At 32.8% G+C, this 19,841-nt stretch overlaps 3 protein-coding genes across 9 annotated transcripts; 2 read left to right on the forward strand and 1 right to left on the reverse strand.

Annotated features, from left to right (window-relative positions):
* The first annotated feature begins 3,107 nt into the window (after positions 1-3,107).
* LOC103486948 (uncharacterized) lies at positions 3,108-8,789 on the forward strand. The gene is made up of 8 exons (XM_008445116.3): positions 3,108-3,332; positions 3,913-3,970; positions 4,475-4,654; positions 4,826-4,906; positions 5,032-5,195; positions 6,622-6,758; positions 7,137-7,252; positions 8,342-8,789. Exons 1-8 carry the CDS (start codon positions 3,172-3,174, stop codon positions 8,609-8,611), a joined length of 1,167 nt encoding a protein of 388 aa, XP_008443338.1. The 5' UTR covers positions 3,108-3,171; the 3' UTR covers positions 8,612-8,789.
* A 1,740-nt stretch (positions 8,790-10,529) lies between these two features.
* On the forward strand, positions 10,530-11,473 carry LOC103486945 (uncharacterized). 7 transcript variants are annotated; one of them, XM_008445112.3, is made up of 3 exons: positions 10,572-10,695; positions 10,846-10,870; positions 11,005-11,473. In XM_008445112.3, exons 2-3 carry the CDS (start codon positions 10,852-10,854, stop codon positions 11,352-11,354), a joined length of 369 nt encoding a protein of 122 aa, XP_008443334.1. In that variant the 5' UTR covers positions 10,572-10,695; positions 10,846-10,851; the 3' UTR covers positions 11,355-11,473. The 7 variants fall into 7 exon arrangements, with proteins under 7 accessions (XP_050939897.1, XP_008443333.1, XP_008443334.1 ...); XM_017044245.2 differs by having other exon boundaries at positions 10,625-10,765; XM_051083940.1 differs by having other exon boundaries at positions 10,530-10,695; positions 10,846-11,473.
* On the reverse strand, positions 11,151-18,698 carry LOC103486946 (cytokinin dehydrogenase 1-like). Its single transcript, XM_051083943.1, has 4 exons — positions 14,939-18,698; positions 12,870-12,997; positions 12,518-12,778; positions 11,151-12,401 (listed from the first exon to the last, which is right to left on the reverse strand). Exons 1-4 carry the CDS (start codon positions 15,603-15,605, stop codon positions 12,135-12,137), a joined length of 1,323 nt encoding a protein of 440 aa, XP_050939900.1. The 5' UTR covers positions 15,606-18,698; the 3' UTR covers positions 11,151-12,134.
* Between the last annotated feature and the right edge of the window lie 1,143 nt (positions 18,699-19,841).

The following is a 19,841-nucleotide window of genomic DNA, read 5'->3' on the forward strand; positions in this document are numbered from 1 at the left end:
ATATATTTAATCAAGTGATAGCTCTTAGAGTTTACCTCAAACTCCAAAACATTCCAAAATAATGTTTGATATGAACTTTTTGTCTTATATACTGATCTTTTTAATTCAATTAATTTGGATATTAGTGATTTATAACTTTTCGAAATAGTTTTTTTCCTCTAAAAATTTTTTTGAGGAAATAAAAATGAGCTTGTAATATCTTTTTAAATAAGTATATGAAAATGGTCGAGCCTAAGAAGATGAAAAATATTTCGTATTGTTAAAAATTTGATAATATATACCTAATTTACATCTTTTCATAATATCACATTAATTGTACATATAAACAATTTGTATGCAAGTGAGTATTGAGGATTAAGAGGTTTAAAACAAAAGCTTAACAACTATTCTAAACTTATTTACTTTTAAAAAGTTTAGGAATTTGATTGATATAACTATTTAGTTTATATACCATACTTCCATTATAATATCCATTTGCGAGTTATACTTCTATTATAATAACCTTATGATTTCCATTAAATACAAAATTTAAATTGGAAATAAATGATCAGTTAATTACTATATTAAATCTTAATTCGATAGGTTCTATCCCATTTGTTTGTTAATCTTCTTATATGGTTTTAATTCTTGGCTTGATATCACCGCATTTTATAAGTACGATATCAATAAAGAGTAAACTGAATTCATTGTAAAAATGATTCAACTAACATAAACTATATACTATTAACCAAAAGATTTGTTACAGACTTGCCAATCAAATGTAAAATTTTTGGAAGCTAATATTTTCAATCTTGGAGTGTGTTTGGATTGATTTTTAAAGTATAATTTTTAAAATAATTCATTTTAAAGTAAAACGAGGTGTTTGATATTGGTTTAAAATAATTTTTTAAAAAATGAGATTATGAAATAAATGATTTTAGAGAAAACACATGCAAACTAAATTTTAGAACAATTGTTTATTTGGTGTATAATGAGGATTTTTTTTTCAAATATCTATTTTTCTTTCTCTATTTTTTCTTTTTTTTTTTTCCTATCTATTTTTTACTCTCATGTTCTTTTTGTTTTTTTATACTTTGAATATTTTTTCAATGTGTGTTTATATACATTTAAATATAGGAATTTGCAAATTGTTATCTCTCAGCCTAATCTATTTCGCCTTAACATTTTTAAAAATAATCGTGAGGACGTTAATGAAGAACATGATCGTTCAGTTTGTGTTATGAAGATGAATAAAGGACTTGATCGAGTTGCACATCTTTTATTAATCTTTTTTATATTTTGTTGTTGGAAATCAATTATTTTTTTATAATTATATATTTACATTTCAATATATTTTGTGCTTCTAAAAATTGAATTGTCCAAAAAAATTAATACAATAAAAAATTAATGTTTAGTTCAAGTAACTACAAAATTAATGATTTCAATATGACATACGATTAATTTCAAAATATATTTCTAAAAAAATTTCAAAATATGTGTATTTTTTTATGAAATTAGTTCATAATGTTTTAATAGTCTTTTATGGTAATTTGACGTAAATATAAACATTATTAGTATAGAACAAATCAAATATAATTTTGCATATAAACATTTATAAAGAGATCAAACCAATCATGTAAGTGTTTAGATTTTAAACTCATTTTATAAACAAAATTTAGAAAAATATTTTCTTATAGAAAACATTTTATAAGAATAATTTTTCTTCGCAAGCAATCCAGACGCACTCTTATGTTAGTAGTTTATTTGGATAAATGTATATATATGTTGGATCGAAAAGTCAAAATTTTGAATATATAATATGTAAACTAAAAAAAACTTATATAACATGTTACCCAACTTTTCAAAACAGTGACAAAATATTTATCCATTATTTCGAAGTAATGTTTCAAATACTTTGATAATTTAAATAATTTTTTTAAAAAAGAAAATACACAAATGAAATTTTAAAGTCTATAATCTACACGTCTTTTCAAAAATATAAAAAAACGATAAATTATTTACACTGTATAAAACAATTTTGAAAACGAAAAAAGTTCAGAGGCTTACCCTATAAAATACCAAAAATGCCCTGTCAATGACGCTCGTAATATATTTGCGATCATTTAGATTTGGTTATTGTTTGGTAGGTGATCGTTTAGATATTGCTACAATTTATCTTTTCAATTCTATCGTTTAGTTTTGTTAATTTGGTCACGTTTTACACGATAGTTTCACGATTTTTTTTTCAAAATTTGGTACACGATCGTTTACTTTTTTTACACGATGGTTTACATTTGGCTACTCCAATCTAAATAACTTTTTTTTCAAATTCTTTATTTTTTCTACACAATCGTTTACTTTTTTTTACGCAATCGTGACTATTACGATCTAAATGATTTTTTATACACAATATTTTATTTTTTTTAACATGATCATTTATTTTTTTTTACACGATCGTTTACATTTGGCTACTTCAATCTAAATGAATTTTTTCAAGATTCATTTTTTATTTTTTTTACACAATCGTTTATTTTTTTTTACACATTCGTTATTCTAAATGATTTTTTTTTTCAAAATTCTTTATGCACGAGATTTTGCAATATTTGGTTACCCGACGTAAAAAATGAAAAGAAGAAAGAAGATGAAAAGAAAAAAAGAAATACGATCAGAGATTAAACAAGGTAAAAAAAGAATCAGAAAAGAAGAAATACGATAGAAAGAAATCGTAGCATAAAAAAAAGAAGAGAAATAGAAGAAAGACGATGAAAGAAATCGAGGGAGAAAGACGATGAAATAAATCGCCAAGAACAAAAATAAAGAAGCAAATTTGAAATATTTAAAAAATGACTAACTTTATAACTTTTGTTACACATAAATGGTTTGGTGTTTCTTACATTATTTCCCTTGAAATTAAGAGAAGAATTAAGTTAATTGAAAAATAGTTTAAAAATAATAACAAATTTAAGATAAAAAGAGTATTTTAAAAAATAAGTATTTTTCGTATTTATAAAATTATAAAATAACTTATTATTACGATTTAACTTTATAATTTAAAAGAAAAATCACTTGAAAAATAATAATAAAAAAAAGTCAGCATAAATGTAAAGATATATATTGATTGAGGTATGGGGTTATGATTTTGATCTTCATCTTTGTTTATACGTTTCTTACCGGACTTTCCTTCCTGGGATTATGCAAGCTGCAAAGCTCTCTGCTAAATTCACTCGACAAGCTTTTTCTTGGCGCCATGCATATAATCTCTCCATGAAAACTCTCGTTTCACCTTCCGCTGCAGATGTAGGCGTCAACTCCATCACAACCCCTGGCATACAACGAGAATTTTATAATTGCAGGTATAGACCAAATGATTCTGATTAATGATTATAGGGAGAATTACTCGTACTCTTTTGATTTTCAAACTTTAGTTTTGTATTAAACCACTCCATTATCTTTGCAATAGGATTTGCGGAAAATGTGCTGTAGAATTTTTTGAATCCTTTGGGGATGAGTCATGGAATATGCATCGTGAAATTAGGGCATTTTTGTTTTATAAATTTATGATGAGAAATCTACTTCATCTACTTTGCGGGGTTCCTTTCAAGAGTAGAGCTAATAATTTGATTAATTTCAATTTTCAGTCTTCGCTTTCAGTTTCTATACACGGTGAATGTAGGAATTATTCCTTTGGATTTAATAGAGATCAGGAGGTTCTTGAGAGCTCTGATGGGGAGCATGGTCCCTCGTATGCTAGACTTGGCTTGGTCTATTGGAGTCTCTTAGTAACAGCACAGAACATTTGTAATAGAATCTAGAAGTATTATAACTTATCTAATGATGTATATATTTGAATTAACTGTGGTATCTATTTATGATTCTCTTTGAGTCTCGTATTAAGTTTTAATGTAATGCAACATTCCATTTCTTTCTCTCCAGTCAACAAGATGGAAGAGATGCAGTCCTTTCGAGAGAAAATAAGGGGGGATTGTCCCAGGTGATGTTCTAAAATGGATTTCTCTTAGTATAAAATGTAAAAACTGGGAGTTGAGTAATCCTTATCACGTTGAGCATTTACCGAATTGTTAGTATAGCTTCCACAATTGTAAATTGTCTATGCAAAACTCAACAAAGGCGTTTCAAATGTTGAAACAATTATTTCCCTTTGTGCTATTATTGGGGTCTGTTTCCCGTCAAGATCTCTGTCCTCTTATTTATATCCTTGTATGATATGATTTGTAACAAGTTTTTTATTATTATTATTTTTTATTTTTTATTTTTGTTTTCTGTTTTTTTTTTTCAGTTTCTGTTTTTTTGTTTGGTTTCTTTCCTCTTCTTTTTTTGTACTGTAATCTTAATCTTAACTATCTGCAATATTGTTTACAATTATAATGGTTACTTAATATATTCAGGGGTTTCTGTTTCTTATAAAAAAGAAAAAAAAAAAAGAAAAGAAATAAATATATTGACTTTTTTGTTGAAAGTCTTTTTCTTCCTGTAGAATTTATGCCGTATTCCGCCATTTGTGAAGATCGTTGAAGTTGGTCCAAGAGATGGACTACAAAATGAGAAGCACATTGTACCTACTGCTGTTAAGGTTGATTTAATAAAGATGCTAGTCTTTTCCGGGTTGCCTGTTGTTGAAGCCACGAGTTTTGTTTCTCCAAAATGGGTACCGCAGGTAATGTGGCTTGATACTATGAAAATGTTGGTTGGTATATTTTTCTATTCCTGAAACAGTTACCTTGTCTCATTCTTCATTCTGGTGGCCTTCAACTTTTTCATGTGCTCTGCCTTCGTGTTTGAGTTTCTTGTACGTGTACTTAATCTCCTTTCTTCATATTTTTCTCAGTTAGCTGATGCAAAGGATGTTATGGAGGGAATTCGAAATGTTGAAGGTGCTCGATTTCCTGTGTTGACCCCAAATCTTAAAGTATGAGCTTTAATACAGCAATGCCAAATTAGCTGTATTAAAAAAAACGCAAAACAAAATTAGGACTAATCTGGAAGGCATTTCCTGATTTTTGGACTTATGAGATTTTTTACTTCTTTGTCTAGGGTTTTGAAGCAGCTGTAGCAGCTGGAGCAAAGGAAGTAGCCATCTTTGCTTCAGCGTCTGAATCCTTCTCGAAGTCAAATATCAATTGCAGCATAGAAGAAAGTCTTCATCGCTACCGCCAAGTTGCTGATGCGGCAAGAAAGCACTCACTTCCAGTTCGTGGGTAGGTATATGAACCAAAAAACTGAATAATTTCAACAATCATACATCTTGTTTGATTTTGTTACTTTTAGTGCTGAGGCTATAATACTTCGACCACTCGACCCCTTTATGTCTACAAAATAATGCAGTTGATACGCTCATAAGCCAACAGACATATCGTCTATAAAATGTCTCCCTCTATCTGGCATGAGAGCACATCGGTTGGTTTAAATGATCCGATCCAATACACTTCTCAAATGGTTAACAAGAATGTTTGACATAATTTTGTACATCAGTGATCACATTACATATACTTGCTGATTGAAGGGTCATGAAATTTTCATTGAAATCAACATCTCTAGGAAAGCACCCTCTACTCTCGATTTCATATCAGAATTTTCAGAGCTTTTGATTGAACACTTCAAACAGGCCATCTAGATTTGAACCTTCAGTAGGGCACATGTTACTACAATTGGAGGTTCCTCTCCATCAATCCAAATTGGTGTTGGTAATGCCTCTTTTTATTAGAAACAAACTGTCATTGGGAAGAAAAGCAAAAGAATTAAAAGAGGTATACAGAAAAGTCAACCCTAAAAAGGAGCCAACCTGATGTAAATGAGTCCAAAAAAGTATGAATGAGAACACGTAATGGTTAATTACTAATGTCCTTACACACTAAAGCCCAAAGGGAGATACGGAACCTAGCAAGGAGGGATCTAACTTTCTCCTCAATCTCTTAACTCTTATGAGAACTCTATTGGTTCCTCTCACCCTAAAGACCTCTAAACATTTTCATCTATTTTGTAACTTTTTAGGAACTCGTGTTACAACAGCTTTCATCTTTTGATTTGATGCTCTGCTGTGAAATCAATCCTCTATTAACCTTTTCTTTTAGCTGGTTTTCTTCGTTTCAAAATATTTTCTAGCTTTCTTAGGACCTGAGGTGAAGGTGCGTTGGTTTAACGTCTGAAGTGTTCTTTGGAATGTGTGGTTGGAATGTATAGGAGATGTTTCAGAGACAAGGATAATTCAAGAGAGCAAATTTTCAAGAGAGCAAATTTTTGAATAAGTTATTTACTTTTTGTTCTTTTAGTTTCTAAATTCTGAAAACGTTTGTAATTATAGTCTTACATTGTTGACCTTTGTAGAGCAACTTTGGCGTTCTTTGTAGTCTCTTTCTTATTAAAAAAAGAAAAAAAAAAATGAAGAGATAATTGTAATTGGACGTTATCACCAAAATATTTTTTAATGTTTTAATTGCATCTGCCCCCTTTTACCATTGAGGTGGGAGGGTGTCCAGTCCTCCCATCTTATATGTGTTTCCTATAAATTAAAATGTAATTATGTATCGTTGATAGTTATCTGTTTATTTAGATTTAAAATCTTTTAGGGGGAGTTGATATGATTCTCTTTTTATATTTTGAAAATGTCTCCTATAAACATGTTAGATATGTATCATGTGTTGTGGGCTGTCCCATTGAAGGAATGGTGCCGGCATCAAATGTAGCATACGTTGCTAAGGAGCTTTACAGCATGGGATGCTCAGAGATTTCCCTTGGCGATACAATTGGTGTTGGTACTCCAGGTAACCTCTGGGACGATCATCTTTCAAGCAATTTTCTGTACTTTGCTCAGTGAGTGAGATCAGGAGGGGCTTTTGAATCCCCGTGGCTTGTACCATTTTTGGCATAATTTTATCATACTTTTAAGAGAGAATTTCCCAAAGAACACTTACATTCTATTCAATTCTTATAATCATCTTATTGAAAGCATCAAGTTATGAACTTACGAAAAAGTATCCTTATCTAGATATTGCATCATAAATTTTTTTGGTCAGGAATAACATTAAAAAAGCATCAATGCTTGCTTTCTTCTTCTTCTTCTGCTGCTGCTTCTGCTTCTCCTCCTCCTCCTCCTCCTCCTCCTCCTCTTCTTCTTTAACTTTAGTTTTTTGCAACTGCAGGAACTGTGATTCCGATGCTTGAATCTGTAATTAATGTTGTTCCAATTGAAAATCTTGCTGTTCATTTCCATGACACTTACGGGCAAGCTCTTTCCAATATTCTTGTCTCACTCCAGGTATTCTCTTCTTTTCCATCTTGGATTTAATCACTCGGAACCTACAAGTCTTCAAGCAATATATACCATTGAATTGGTATTTATTTGGCATCTGATAGAACCACTGTATATATTCAGAATCCAAGGCACAATTTAGGGACATCAAAGAGACCTTATCTCTCGTTCGCTACCTTGCTGTTGCACTTAGCAAGAATCCTTGTACCCTATCCCTTTCTAGCGCCCTATACACTCCTAGGCAACCCACTCACACAACTATCTTATAGCGGCCCACAAATTGAAATTTTGTGTCTTTTTTGACATGAAATTCAATGTTATGTTTAACAAACATTTTAACTTTAGAAAATGCCGAATAAAAAATTTGATTACAACTTAATAGTTTAAGAACTAGATCTTGAACAAGTATCGGTGACTGATGTGTCAAATAGTAAAGGGAAGGTACTACCATAGTACTGTATTTTCCCCTTTCACTTGCTTTCTCTTGGATATTGATTACCAAAGGCTTATCATTGTCCCTGGGCATCTAAAACTTGTTTGGGTTTTATTAAGAGGAAAAATATACAAAGCACCTAGTCACCAATATATGGGGGTGTTTGGTTAGTGATGAAAACAGAGAGTTGAGTTGGTATTAGTTATAGGGAAGTTATTAGAGGAGTTGACACGAATAACAATGTGAGAAATGTGAGTTGATGTAAATAACGAGGTAGTAAGCCTCTTTAATTATTGGTGAACCAAACATGGGGTTGGTTTTCTTTACCCACCCAATCAAACTCTCCCAAATTACTGAATTTATCAAACACCCTCATAGAGTTCAAAAAAGACAAAACGAAGACCTTGTCCTAGAACTTTCAAACTTAGAGCTAGGTTTTTGTGAAAGAAGCAATATTATAAAGTGAGGGTTAAACAGTTAAGACTCCAATTTATAGTTGTATGGTTTTTTTAAAAAATTAAACTTATAAACACTACTCCCACTCCACCTATAAGTTACACTATTTAATTATGATTGATAATTAAAACGAATATGTTACACTGGCATGGAATGGATACAATGATGTTTGAAAATGGATGAAAAATATTTTATCTGATTATCAGATGGGGATTGGCACGGTGGATTCTTCGGTTTCGGGTCTTGGGGGTTGTCCATATGCTAAGGGTGCTTCTGGAAACGTTGCAACTGAAGATGTTGTGTATATGCTGAATGGAATTGGGGCAAAAACCAATGTAGATCTTGAAAAGCTCATGTTGGCTGGAGATTTCATCTGCAAGCACTTGGGGCGTCCCTCAGCTTCAAAAGTAGCAATTGCATTGCGGAAAGTTACCTCCAATGCCAATAAATGCACAGCCACTGCGTCCAAGTTATGAGGTACATTTTACCAAAGCTGTAAAAAATATGTATACTCCACTCTCTCTTCTCTGATGTTGTTCCCCATTACCCATAATTTGTATCTCTCTTTGAGCTTTAAATTTTTAGGTGCAAAACTACTTTATTGTGTATGCTGCTCTTATATAGCATGAAATGAAAGAAGAGGTTAAGAATAAATTATGATTATATGAAGAATCGAACGTTCATTTAGAGAGGAAGTGGAATAGAAAAGGAGAGAGCTACAAGAGGAATACACGTTGATCAAAATACAAGACCAAACCTCAAATGAATTCCTCGAACCCTCTAATTGATGAGGGTATTAGCCAAACATGTCGACACAACTAGGAACATTTTCTTGTTTATCTAACCATGAGCATGTTTGTGAAGAAAGTTCTTGCTTTGACATAGTGGATGCAGGATTAAGCTTTAAAGTAATGCACGAAGTTGATGAAAAATGGACATATGAAGAAATAATGGAGTCTGGTTTCAGACGTCGTTCCATTTTGTCATTGATATTTTTAAGTATCTATTTGTCAATATTTTGGTAAAAAAGAAACAGCTATTTTAGTTCTTATTTTTACGTTGATTTTAGCAAATTAATTAGGAGTGTTCGAAAACAACAATTACATATTTCAACAGAGTAAGTATGATCACATCACTATAGCGTGCTGTGGGAAAGCAAATCCTTTGAAGGTAAATCATGACCCTTGTCTTCACATCTTACTTATAATGTTTAATAGTCTCATAAGATAGTTGCATGATTGTTTGATCTTAACAAGAACACTTTGAGTATAATAAATCAAATAAATTTTGGTCTAAAAATATTTTTGCAACCAAGATTTTAAAATATAGGAACGAAATGAAAAACCTATGGGTGAATAATATAAGTTTGTTGATTATAAATATATGCTTCAATTAAGAAATTAGTTCATAAGAAAGTAAAATAATATTTAGACTAACATTGCAAAAATTAAGAAATTAATTCATAAGAAAAATAAATAATATTTACACCAACATTACTAAATATTCATTTAGCCCACCATTTATCACAAGAAGATAAACCAATAATTTAATTTAATCTTTTTAAAATTGGGTTATTTTTAAATAAGAGATAACGAATCAAAATATTTACAAAATAAACAAATTATTACCGTTTGTCTACGATAGATTACCGTATGTGTCTCATTTGTATCATGATAGACACTGATAGTAGTAGTTTATTACATATAGATCGTAATATTTTACGATATTTATGAATATTTTTAGATAATAATGTCTCAATTTTCACAAACGGTAGGGTGGAAATACTTTGGTTCACTTCGGTTTAGTGGTCAAATCAAACTGAATCCTATAGTTATTCAATTTAGTTCAGTTGGATTTTAAATTCAATTTTGGTATTTAAAAAAAAAAACAGTTCGATTCAGATTGTTTTAAATTTGATTTTGTTCTCTAAATTAAAAGTTGTTGGATTCTACTCTTTTTAAAAATCTATAATAATTTATAAGAAAAATTGCTTCAAGATGTAAAAAGAATTTAGAAAAAAACAGGTCTATAGCAATTCATTTTTGTGTATTGTAAAAATAAAAAATATGAGAACTAATTTATGGTACGAAAAAGTTATACGTTTTTAAATTTGTTATTTTTGTAAAATGTAGACACATGGGACATATTATTATAATTTTTTTTACTATTTCATGATAAATAACACGAACAGGAGTAGGGCAGAGTATTGCAATCCATTTTTGGTAGATAGATAGTAAAAGTTTGCTTTGCTATATTTGTTTATATATATATATATATTGGTCCTACAAACAATTAAGTTTGCACGTACAGTTTATGGAACTACAATAATCGACCTACCGCTATACTAAAATGAAAAGGTGGGAAAAATATCAATAGAATAAAGTAGTGTAGTACTTTTCTCAAGTTACAATGACCGGTATTCAAATTGCAAACGTGTCCGACGCGCGTCTTTATATTTCACATCACACCTTGCCTTTTGCCGCTCCACAAATGATCCACAACCCCAAGAACGAGTTCGATACCTTAGCCATGGAACTTCACCCGACCTCTTCACTTCCAGGTCCCTCCCTCCAACGCTCATTTTCACCTCCATTCTTCTGTTTTCCATTTGCTTTCATTGACAATCATGCGTATGGCTTCTTATTTTGTTGTTTTTCTTTTCATTGTTGGGTTTCTGGATCTAAACCTACTTGTATGTGCTTTTTTAAAGGCTTTGATGACGTGGGAAGGAATTGGTTTGTGCACTGTCATATGCGAACGTTTACGTTGAATTTTCAATTTTTCATTGAAGATTTCGAAAAGGATGTTGAAAAGTCATCCCAAATTCGGATTTATCTGTTGATTTTTTGCTTTTATTTATTTATCCCAGATGAGAGAGATGATTCTTCTGTGATGGTTGAGAAAGATGTTACGGAATCAGTTTCAAGCTTACCGAAAGATTTGCAAACTAACAGAGGTAGGGAGAATGTTGTGAAGGCTGAACCTACGCGACAGATTGATATGGCTGGGGAAATTAATATGGAGGCTTCCATGTCGGCTGATGATGTTTTACGGGCTGGAGGGTTTGGTGCGAGGGATGAAATTGGTAGTTTTCTTCCTGTTGCAAGCGATTCTACTGACTTTGAGGCTACGATTCTCAATGCTCGAGACTATGAAGGGCCACAGGGGGAAATTTCTAGACCAGGTCTTGGGTGGAAAGAAGCTACAAAAACTGAGTAGTTCTGCTTTGAGCATTTTGTTTTTGTTCAACTTCAGTCATTTGTAAGTATGGTTTGTTTACTAGGTCTGTACAGGATTGTGTTTTGAATAAATATAGATCATGATCCATTGGGATCCAATCGTGAGAGTGAATCTTTCAAAATTATGCTTTATATGTCCTTTGGAAGAAAAGTTAAGCTCATAACCCTTTGGTGCATTCGACATTTGATTGTGATTTTAAATCGTAAACCTCTCACAGATAGAACTCAATACGGCCAATTCCTTTCTGATTAATGTTATTATTATGCTTGAATACACTTAATTTATTTCGCCTTTATCAGATCATTTTCGCATTCTCTTCCTCTAGGATGCTCTTTTTGTGTTTTGTTTTGGATATAAGATGTTGTACAGGAGTGACTTTCTGGAAGACTCTTTGTCCTGGTGCAAGGATTGATAATGGATCATAGGCAGATTTCCTCTCCTTCAGTACCCGCCATTTGGAGCCAAAATGAGCTTGCCACTCGTCTTGGGAGCGATAATGAGGCAGATATTGCTTACATCCTGGAAGGGCCCTGGCACAGTAGTCCAAAATTATTTGGTTTTGGGCTAAAATGTATTCTAAGCTCTCTTTTCCGGTTGAAGTTGGCAATGCAGAAAATAAGAAACCCACTAGGTAGAAAATTTCTTCGTCTGGTGTGACCAATGATGTTTTATTGTTCCACCTGTATAACCCAAACTGATTTGTATTAGAATGGGGAATTAATAAAGTTCAGAGTTTCTGTGACAAATCTAATGAAGCAACTACTTGGATTTGTTGACTGGGTAGATTAGTATGGGACCACTGGTAGAATCTGAAAGAATTTTTCCAAACACCTCTGCTGCAAAATCACGTATGTTGCTTCTTGGGATCATTAGATTCAGCCAAGGATGAGGAACCTCCCATAATCCTTTTGCCCTGAGTTTTTTCTCAGATATGTGCACTCTGTCCAGAAACTCCTCGTAAGGAACTTCCGACAGAAAGAGAGTGGCTGGAATGTAGCTCAATTGCGACAGCAACTTCTCCACTCTCTGCATGACCATGTAGAAATGACATTATATGGTAAACATTTCTTCCCCCCCCCCCCCCCCCCCCCCCACACCGATCCCTGAGCATGATGTCTGATAATGTTTATTGAATTGCTCACCTTGTTCAAAGTTTCTTTATCTTCAAAGTTGAAGTACATGGCCATTTCTAGACAATACAGAGTTGTCCTATCTGTGATGAATTGGCTCGCTTGAACTGGATCTTTGGGATCAAAGGAAGATCTCCAGTTGTTGAGAATACCAGTTCTATTTATTAGAACAAAACCTTCGATATAATCAAAGGAGTACTTGGAGGATATCAGATGCTCCTGGTCCTTGGAGAATATGGCGAAGTCTGAATACAAGGTTCTTATCCACTTTACCTGACAAAAGATGGTGAATTGTGTTATAGATTACAAATATCACAAAGTTTTATATTATATACCTATTCTGATGGAATGCAGGGTATATTACCATTTCTGGTGCTGATTCTAGAGATATCCTCGCCCTTGTGATGATGCCGAACTGACCAAGGCCTCCAAGTACACTGTAAAACAAGTCTGAATTCTCCTGCTCTGAACAGGTAACTACTTCTCCCTTTCCTGCACACAGTTGAAACTACATTGGTTTTGTCCACCTTCAAGGTTTTATTGTTGAAATGAGTTAAAGCTTGACGTTCATTTGCTTTGGTGGGCTCTCTTTTGTGTTTTTCCCCTGTAGTCTCTCTCTCAAGTTCCCTTTGGCTTTCTCCATTTGTAGTCGCTCTTGGCTCTTTTCAGCCTCATCATCATTATTATTGTCATCATTTTTTATAAAATTTCTTACAGAGATTTAGGTTATTTTCATAGTGCTTCTTTTTTCAATTTTTTTTGTCTTCACTATTTTGTTTGCATTGAGACTCAGACATTATAATAACGTTTTCTATTTTCCTTCCCTTTTCACCGAATGGAAGATTATTCCTTCATGGTTTTGTTTTATTTTTTTAAAAAAAGGAAAATCAAAAGAAAGCTTGGGGCAGAAAACTATAAATGAGGTTAGAGACAAAAAGCCTATGGAGATTTTAGTACTTTATGTTTTCCTTGTGAATGATATCATATTAATTTAAAGATTATAATGTCTTTGAGAAAGCTCATGCTTCAGGTAGAATTGTAGGCAACGGGAAATGAGATTTAAACTTCTTCGACATTATTATCCTTTTTCAGAACAACAATGTTGTATAAATCTATTAAATATCATTGGATTGTCATGAAATGGGTTTAATTATTGATCTTTTTCTTTTCTTTTCTTTTTTAATTGGAGATTGTGGTGATTGAAATCACTTGCATTTTTTCATTTCCTCCAAATTTTATCAGGGACTAGCCATATTTTCATATTTGGTTTATGTCATTGTTGCCCTCCATTTTCTCAACTGTGAGATTAGTCATTGAAGTAGAGGGAGAAACATGGCATGAGTAGTACTCCATAATTTATGTTTAGTTAGGAGGTGAACTTTTTCTTCTCACTAGAAAGGAATTATGGAGGATCCCCCCAGCCAAAAGCACAAGTACGGTTTAAATTTGTCCACACTGTTACTTTGTTATGACCTACGGAGGACATGAATGGATTACATATTTTTTGTGCAGAGTGAAAAAAACCAACTCTAAATTATAGAGTTCTTTTTATAAATTAATCCTTCTAACTTACATAAGCGTAAAAGTTATTCTCTTTGTTGCCTCATATCAAAGATTCTTTTTAATGAGAAAAGGAAGTCTCTTTCTAAAGAAACATATCTCTCAACTACTCTGCTCTAAACAAATATCTGCTTCTCTATCATACAATTCTCTCAAAAGAGTTGCTTATTGCAAGCTCTCTACCTAATTCGTTGGATAGATAAGTGTGGTAGGGGGATACCAATAGTATTTGAAGGGGAATGTGTGAGAGAGACGTTTTTAGAGAGAGAAAATTAGTTGTGAGAAAGATTGTTAATGGAGGGTAATAGAATGATCTGTATTTTACACTTCAAAAGTTTGGTGAGTCTAATTCTTGAGATCACCTTGATTACATTAGGTGGTTTACGCTACCTGCCTGGTGATTAACTATAGCAGGAAGGTTCATCATTAATATCCAATATTGGTAATTGACATGCAGGACAAATGACGAGTATCTCCTTGAGGTTGGAATTCAATCTCCTAAAAATTTGATCTCCCATTTACATGATTATTGTACTAAAAAAAATTCAAATTTCCCTTTAGGAGTGTGTTTGTTTATAATTTTAGCTTTTGATTGAGTTCTAGGGAGGGAGGTGGGGGGATTTGAACCTCTAATGTCTTGGTTAGGAGTGTGTACTCAAGTCACTTAAGTCCCAAGTTTATACCTAATTTGGTGCTAGAAGGAAATAGTTGAAAGTACTAGTTGTGAGCCCTTCCATAACTATAAGAAGGTAATGCAAAAAAATTTAATGGCGCAATGAATTTGTGATCAATTGACCATTGTAACTGGGTAAGGAATTCTAAACAATAATATATGCATTATAAAAAGCTTATGAATGAGCCAAGAAGGAATACCTGTGACAACTTCTAACTGGTGAACGTTACTGATTTGAGGTCCATGTCTAAAAGCTTGCCCACTAATACCAGCATTTGATAGAGTACCGCCCACAGAAAGATGAAGGTAGTCGGTCCAAGATTTTGGTGTTAAGCCATATTTAAGTGTTTCATGCAAGATATTTATCCACAGCTCCCCTCCGTGGACATCCACCCACGAAAGATTCCCACTATGAACCTGCATGGCTGGTTCCTTAAGGGACTCCATGTTGATAACTATGCCTTGCAAGGCTTGTGCCTGACCTTGAAGAGAATGGCCGTGACCCCTTGCAGCAATTGTAAGTTCTGTTCCTGAACCCATTTCAAAAATATGCTTTAATGTAATTGAAATGTCACGAATGGAATGTGGATGTAAAACTGCTAATGGTAGCATGTTATATCTATTGCCAAAATCTTTAGCTGCTTCTTGATTGTTTTTAAAGCTAAAGTATCCATCTAGGTTTATTGTTTCCAAGGATGAAAGCATTTTGGAAGAAGACTGTATAACAGGGTCATCAGTTGGCTCCCCTAAACACTTGGTGAAACAAAGGTTAGGTCTATAAATTGCACAGTTCATGAATAGGATCATGGAAATTTTGAAGAGTAAGAAATTTTTATGGTTGAGGAAGTTGGAAAATGGTGACCCCATGTTTCTAAAATTAAGCTTCTCTTTGTTTTTCTTTATGAGGCAAAGAGAAAAGAAGTGGTGTAGAAGGGATTAAGGTAATTGGAAGTTGAAGAAGAGAATTTAAAGAGCTTGTTTGGCCAATGAACAGTGTCGACTTGGGCACAGACATTATTTACTTATTGTCTCGTCTTTAATAGGCCTCTTTATTAGCTCACTTTGGGTCCTAAGGTAAAGGCGGCATTTGGTTGAGAGAAGCTGCTGACGTCATTATTTTTTTTTCCCCCTCCTAAGAACAATACGTTTAGAGTGACTTATTTCTTTCCCTAAATAGGTAAATTCATTCATCCTTCTAAATCTTTGAATAGTGATTTCATGCCACGGTAGTGTTCAAGTTAAATAACCTTTCACACTCGATTTAAATACAGCATAACAAAAACTGACTGAGAAGTTCCAAGTTCAAACCTTTATGTGAATCCTGGGTTTAGGCCTTGGGTCGAGGAGTAAAGCTTCCGACTCCTGGTTACAAGAGAACAAAAAAAAAAAAGTTTTGAAAATCATGTTTGGTTTTCATATGATTTTTTGTTCTCTGATACATTAGGATATTTCATGTATATTATTTCCGTACAACTTATGGATCATATTATCACTCGTGATGCAAAAATAAATAGCAAATTGGGTAAATAATTCAAAGTGCAGACTTGCTGTTTCTGAAAACAATGTGTATAAACATGTATTAAAAGGAGAGGAGCTATGTATAATAAAGATTGTTGGGTGACTCCTATTAAAAGCAATGTAAGTTGTTTTGAATTGTATTGATTCTATTATTTTATTTTCTTTGAGAAAAGTCAATTGACGAAGTGAAATGAACTGAAGCAAGTTAAAAGGCACAGTGGTCAGTTGAAATGAACCATCTAGAATTCCTTGGGGATGTTGATGTATGCAAAATGGTCCAAAGTCTTAAAGGTATTTGATCATTATAGGTAAGGTATCATGCGGGTCCCCGAACATGTGATCACCACGAGGAGCCACAGGTACAACAAATTTCCTTACTCTCACCTTCTCTCTCAATATTAAATTTTCAAGAAAATCATAATTTCCATAGCCCCTATAGGAGACATGTTTATTTCTGTATTTTGCATGCCTTACAATATCTTACTCTCGCACTCTCGACTTTAAGAAGTTTGATTGGGAGAGCATTAATTAGGACAGGTTAGAATTTTGCTATGAAATATTTGCATTCTTTCTGTAAGTGCAGGGTTTTCTTTTATAGTAATACCATGTAGGAGGGAAAATGGTTAGGAACAGATGGGTATGTGAGGCATATAAATTAATGAAGCAGTAATAAAATATAGTACAATTGTTGTATAAGTTGTCTCTACTAGAGAGGAGGCCAGGGTTGTTGCAGAAGCTTTAAAGAAACCTCCACGAATACCTTGTGGATAGAAAGCAACTTGGTCGTCCTACTAAGTTATACGTAATGACATCCTTTTTTCACAATCTGCATTGATGTTGATGTGCTTTGGCCTTCTGAATGATAATATATCACAATGACCTTTCGATTGACAATACCATTTCGAATTGACGATTTTCATGAGATGATGGCGTGATAATAATGATACTGAAACAGGCTTGGAAATGTAGTTTTTTCTTCTAAGAGCTTTAATTCCATGAGTGAGGGAGTTTTAATTTTAGGACAGCATTTAATGCTTTATATGTGTTATTATTAATGCTCCTTTTCTCTTAGTCCCTACATCTTTGTAGAAAAAGATTCACCTTTTTAATATTGGATCTCTCAAAGATTGGACTCTGCCTCTGTGGCCCTTCCTCAATAATGCAACCTTTGTCAATGAGTATCAAATCTTGTCATGGGGTAGATGCTTCTTTCGATGCCTCATATTCCATAGAACCGAGATTTGATACTCATTTTCCTTAGTTTGCTTGATTTTTTTTTTCTAAAATTCAAATTTATTTATTAATTGTTTTAAATAGGAAGAAATACCTTTTTTTCGTCCCCAAGTTTTGATTTAGTTTTTATTTGTTCCTTAGATTTCAAATGCTACACATTTAGCTTGTATGACCTATTTGGTCCAGCAACTTCTTGAGTTAGGTTATCTTTTTCTACTCAATACATTTATAATGAAATTTCTTTTTCTCATCTATGTACTTTTCATATTTATCTTTATTGGGTAATTTTTTTTTTCGTTTTAGTTTACCTCTTATTTTTACAATTCCCAGGGAACTCTGTATTACAATACTGTATACTTTAACCCTAATATTTCAAGATGTTACAATTTTTATTTATTTGGATTTAAGTTGTGTTTTAAATTGGTCCTTAGTTTTGACATCTGTATTTTAAACTTTGACTAACCATAGAATATTAAGGGAGATTTTATAAGTGTAACTTTTGGGCCTAAATGAAACAAAATTCAAATTTCAAATTTGTAATATTCTTGAAAGTTAGAAATTAGATTGAAGTTAAATTAAAAACTTAAAAAGGCCACATAAAAACTAAATTCAAAATGATATTTTTTTACTAAAGTAGATGTAAGCAATGTCATAATGTTTGAATATATGCCCGTCACTCTCATGTCTCTCAAGACGATGTACATACACCATTGGGACGGGATCTCACTTTCTTGATCTCTACCTGCTCTACATTTGCTTCTGTTGGGATTTTCTTCTTGTTTTTACTTTTACTTTTGTAACATGTTACAACCAGGCATTACTCTCTGCTCTTTTTATTTGATAAAGTGTACGGTTCTGTGTGTGATCATTTATTGGAGGGGTAAAGAATAAAATCTCAATCATGAAAGTGAAAATGGAATGGTTGGATGAGTGATGTGATAAACCCATGCTTTTGGGTTATTTTGAGTCTCACTTATTTTTTAGTAGTTCACTTAACTAAATTGTCCAATCATATATATTGGAATGCTCTTGGATTTGTTGAGGCACGAATCTAAATTTACCACTTAGATTATGTCAACAAGTTTACTGTTTTCTTTTTCTTTTTTCTTTTTAAATGAGTTGGATATTAACTGTCAAAATACTTTATGAAGATTGTACCATTGATATCCACTCGACCAAGACAAAATAAAATGTGGCCTACCACTTTAAAACTTATTTTAACTGGTATTGCTTGTGTCATCGCTGTTGGTGGAAAGTAATGGAATCGATCTGTTGGATATGTGCGTTGGTACTTAAATTGCAATCTCATTATCTCTTAATCTTACAGCAAGAGTAAGACACCGGAAAAGCCACGGAAAAATAGTAAAAAATTATTACATTCACATGGTATTTTTCACTCTAAGTCTTCGATTACGATGTCACCCTTCAAGGTTTTTGACTGCCAGCGTCTCTTTTCACTTTCAAATTGAAAAACAAAGGAGGGTTATGTTAATTTGATGGAGTATATTGGATTGAGTAGACAAGGGAGGCGAGTCCATTTTGTAGGTTTAAAGCCATTCACCCTTCCTTCCAAATATTATTGTGGAAGTACTACATCCTTTTTTATTGACATATTGCTTCAAGTTTTTCCTAATATTCTTTGGATGTTGATATTCCATGCATGTTTGTAAAAACATTTCTAGCCAATTTTATCCCGACCATGCTTCCAGCTTTCAAATCCATTTCCTTTCAATTTTCGTTGTTTATGAACTTCTTAGAACCTCCACTAGAGACTCCTGGACTACCATCACTGCTTGCCTTTTCTGAAGCACTATTGCCCAATCATTCCTTTAAGGCCTCGTGTCAGCTTGTATTGACATATCTTCAACAAAACCTCTGAATTCTACGGAATAAAGAGAAAAGAGAAACCGAGAAATTAAAGAAATCAATAAAAACTAAAAACACAAAATTTACATAGACAACTCCCAAATCGAGGACCCAAGAAAGACTACTATGTGAAAAGTTATTACAATCACACAATATTTCTTACTCTTCATCCTCAATATCTAAATCACTTTCTTTAAATCTTTGCTCCTAAATTAGAAGTTACGAAAGGGAATTTAGTTTAAGTCAATAAACAAAAGTCTAAAGTGTATTGGATTCCTAAAACGTGTTGGATTGGGACATTTGTAAACAACGAAGAAGGTGAGTTTCTTTTATAGGTTTAGAGCTATCCAACTTCTTACAAAATAATCAATGTGGGGTTTCCACATCCCACGTTTTGCCAAACCAATCCAATAAATCCAATCGGTTTTCATTCTCTAAAGTCTAAAACCAGTAAAGAAAAAAGCAATGATCATTGCAACAATAAAT

Source organism: Cucumis melo, chromosome 4 (assembly GCF_025177605.1).
Source record: "Cucumis melo cultivar AY chromosome 4, USDA_Cmelo_AY_1.0, whole genome shotgun sequence".
Classification (NCBI taxonomy): domain Eukaryota; kingdom Viridiplantae; phylum Streptophyta; class Magnoliopsida; order Cucurbitales; family Cucurbitaceae; genus Cucumis; species Cucumis melo.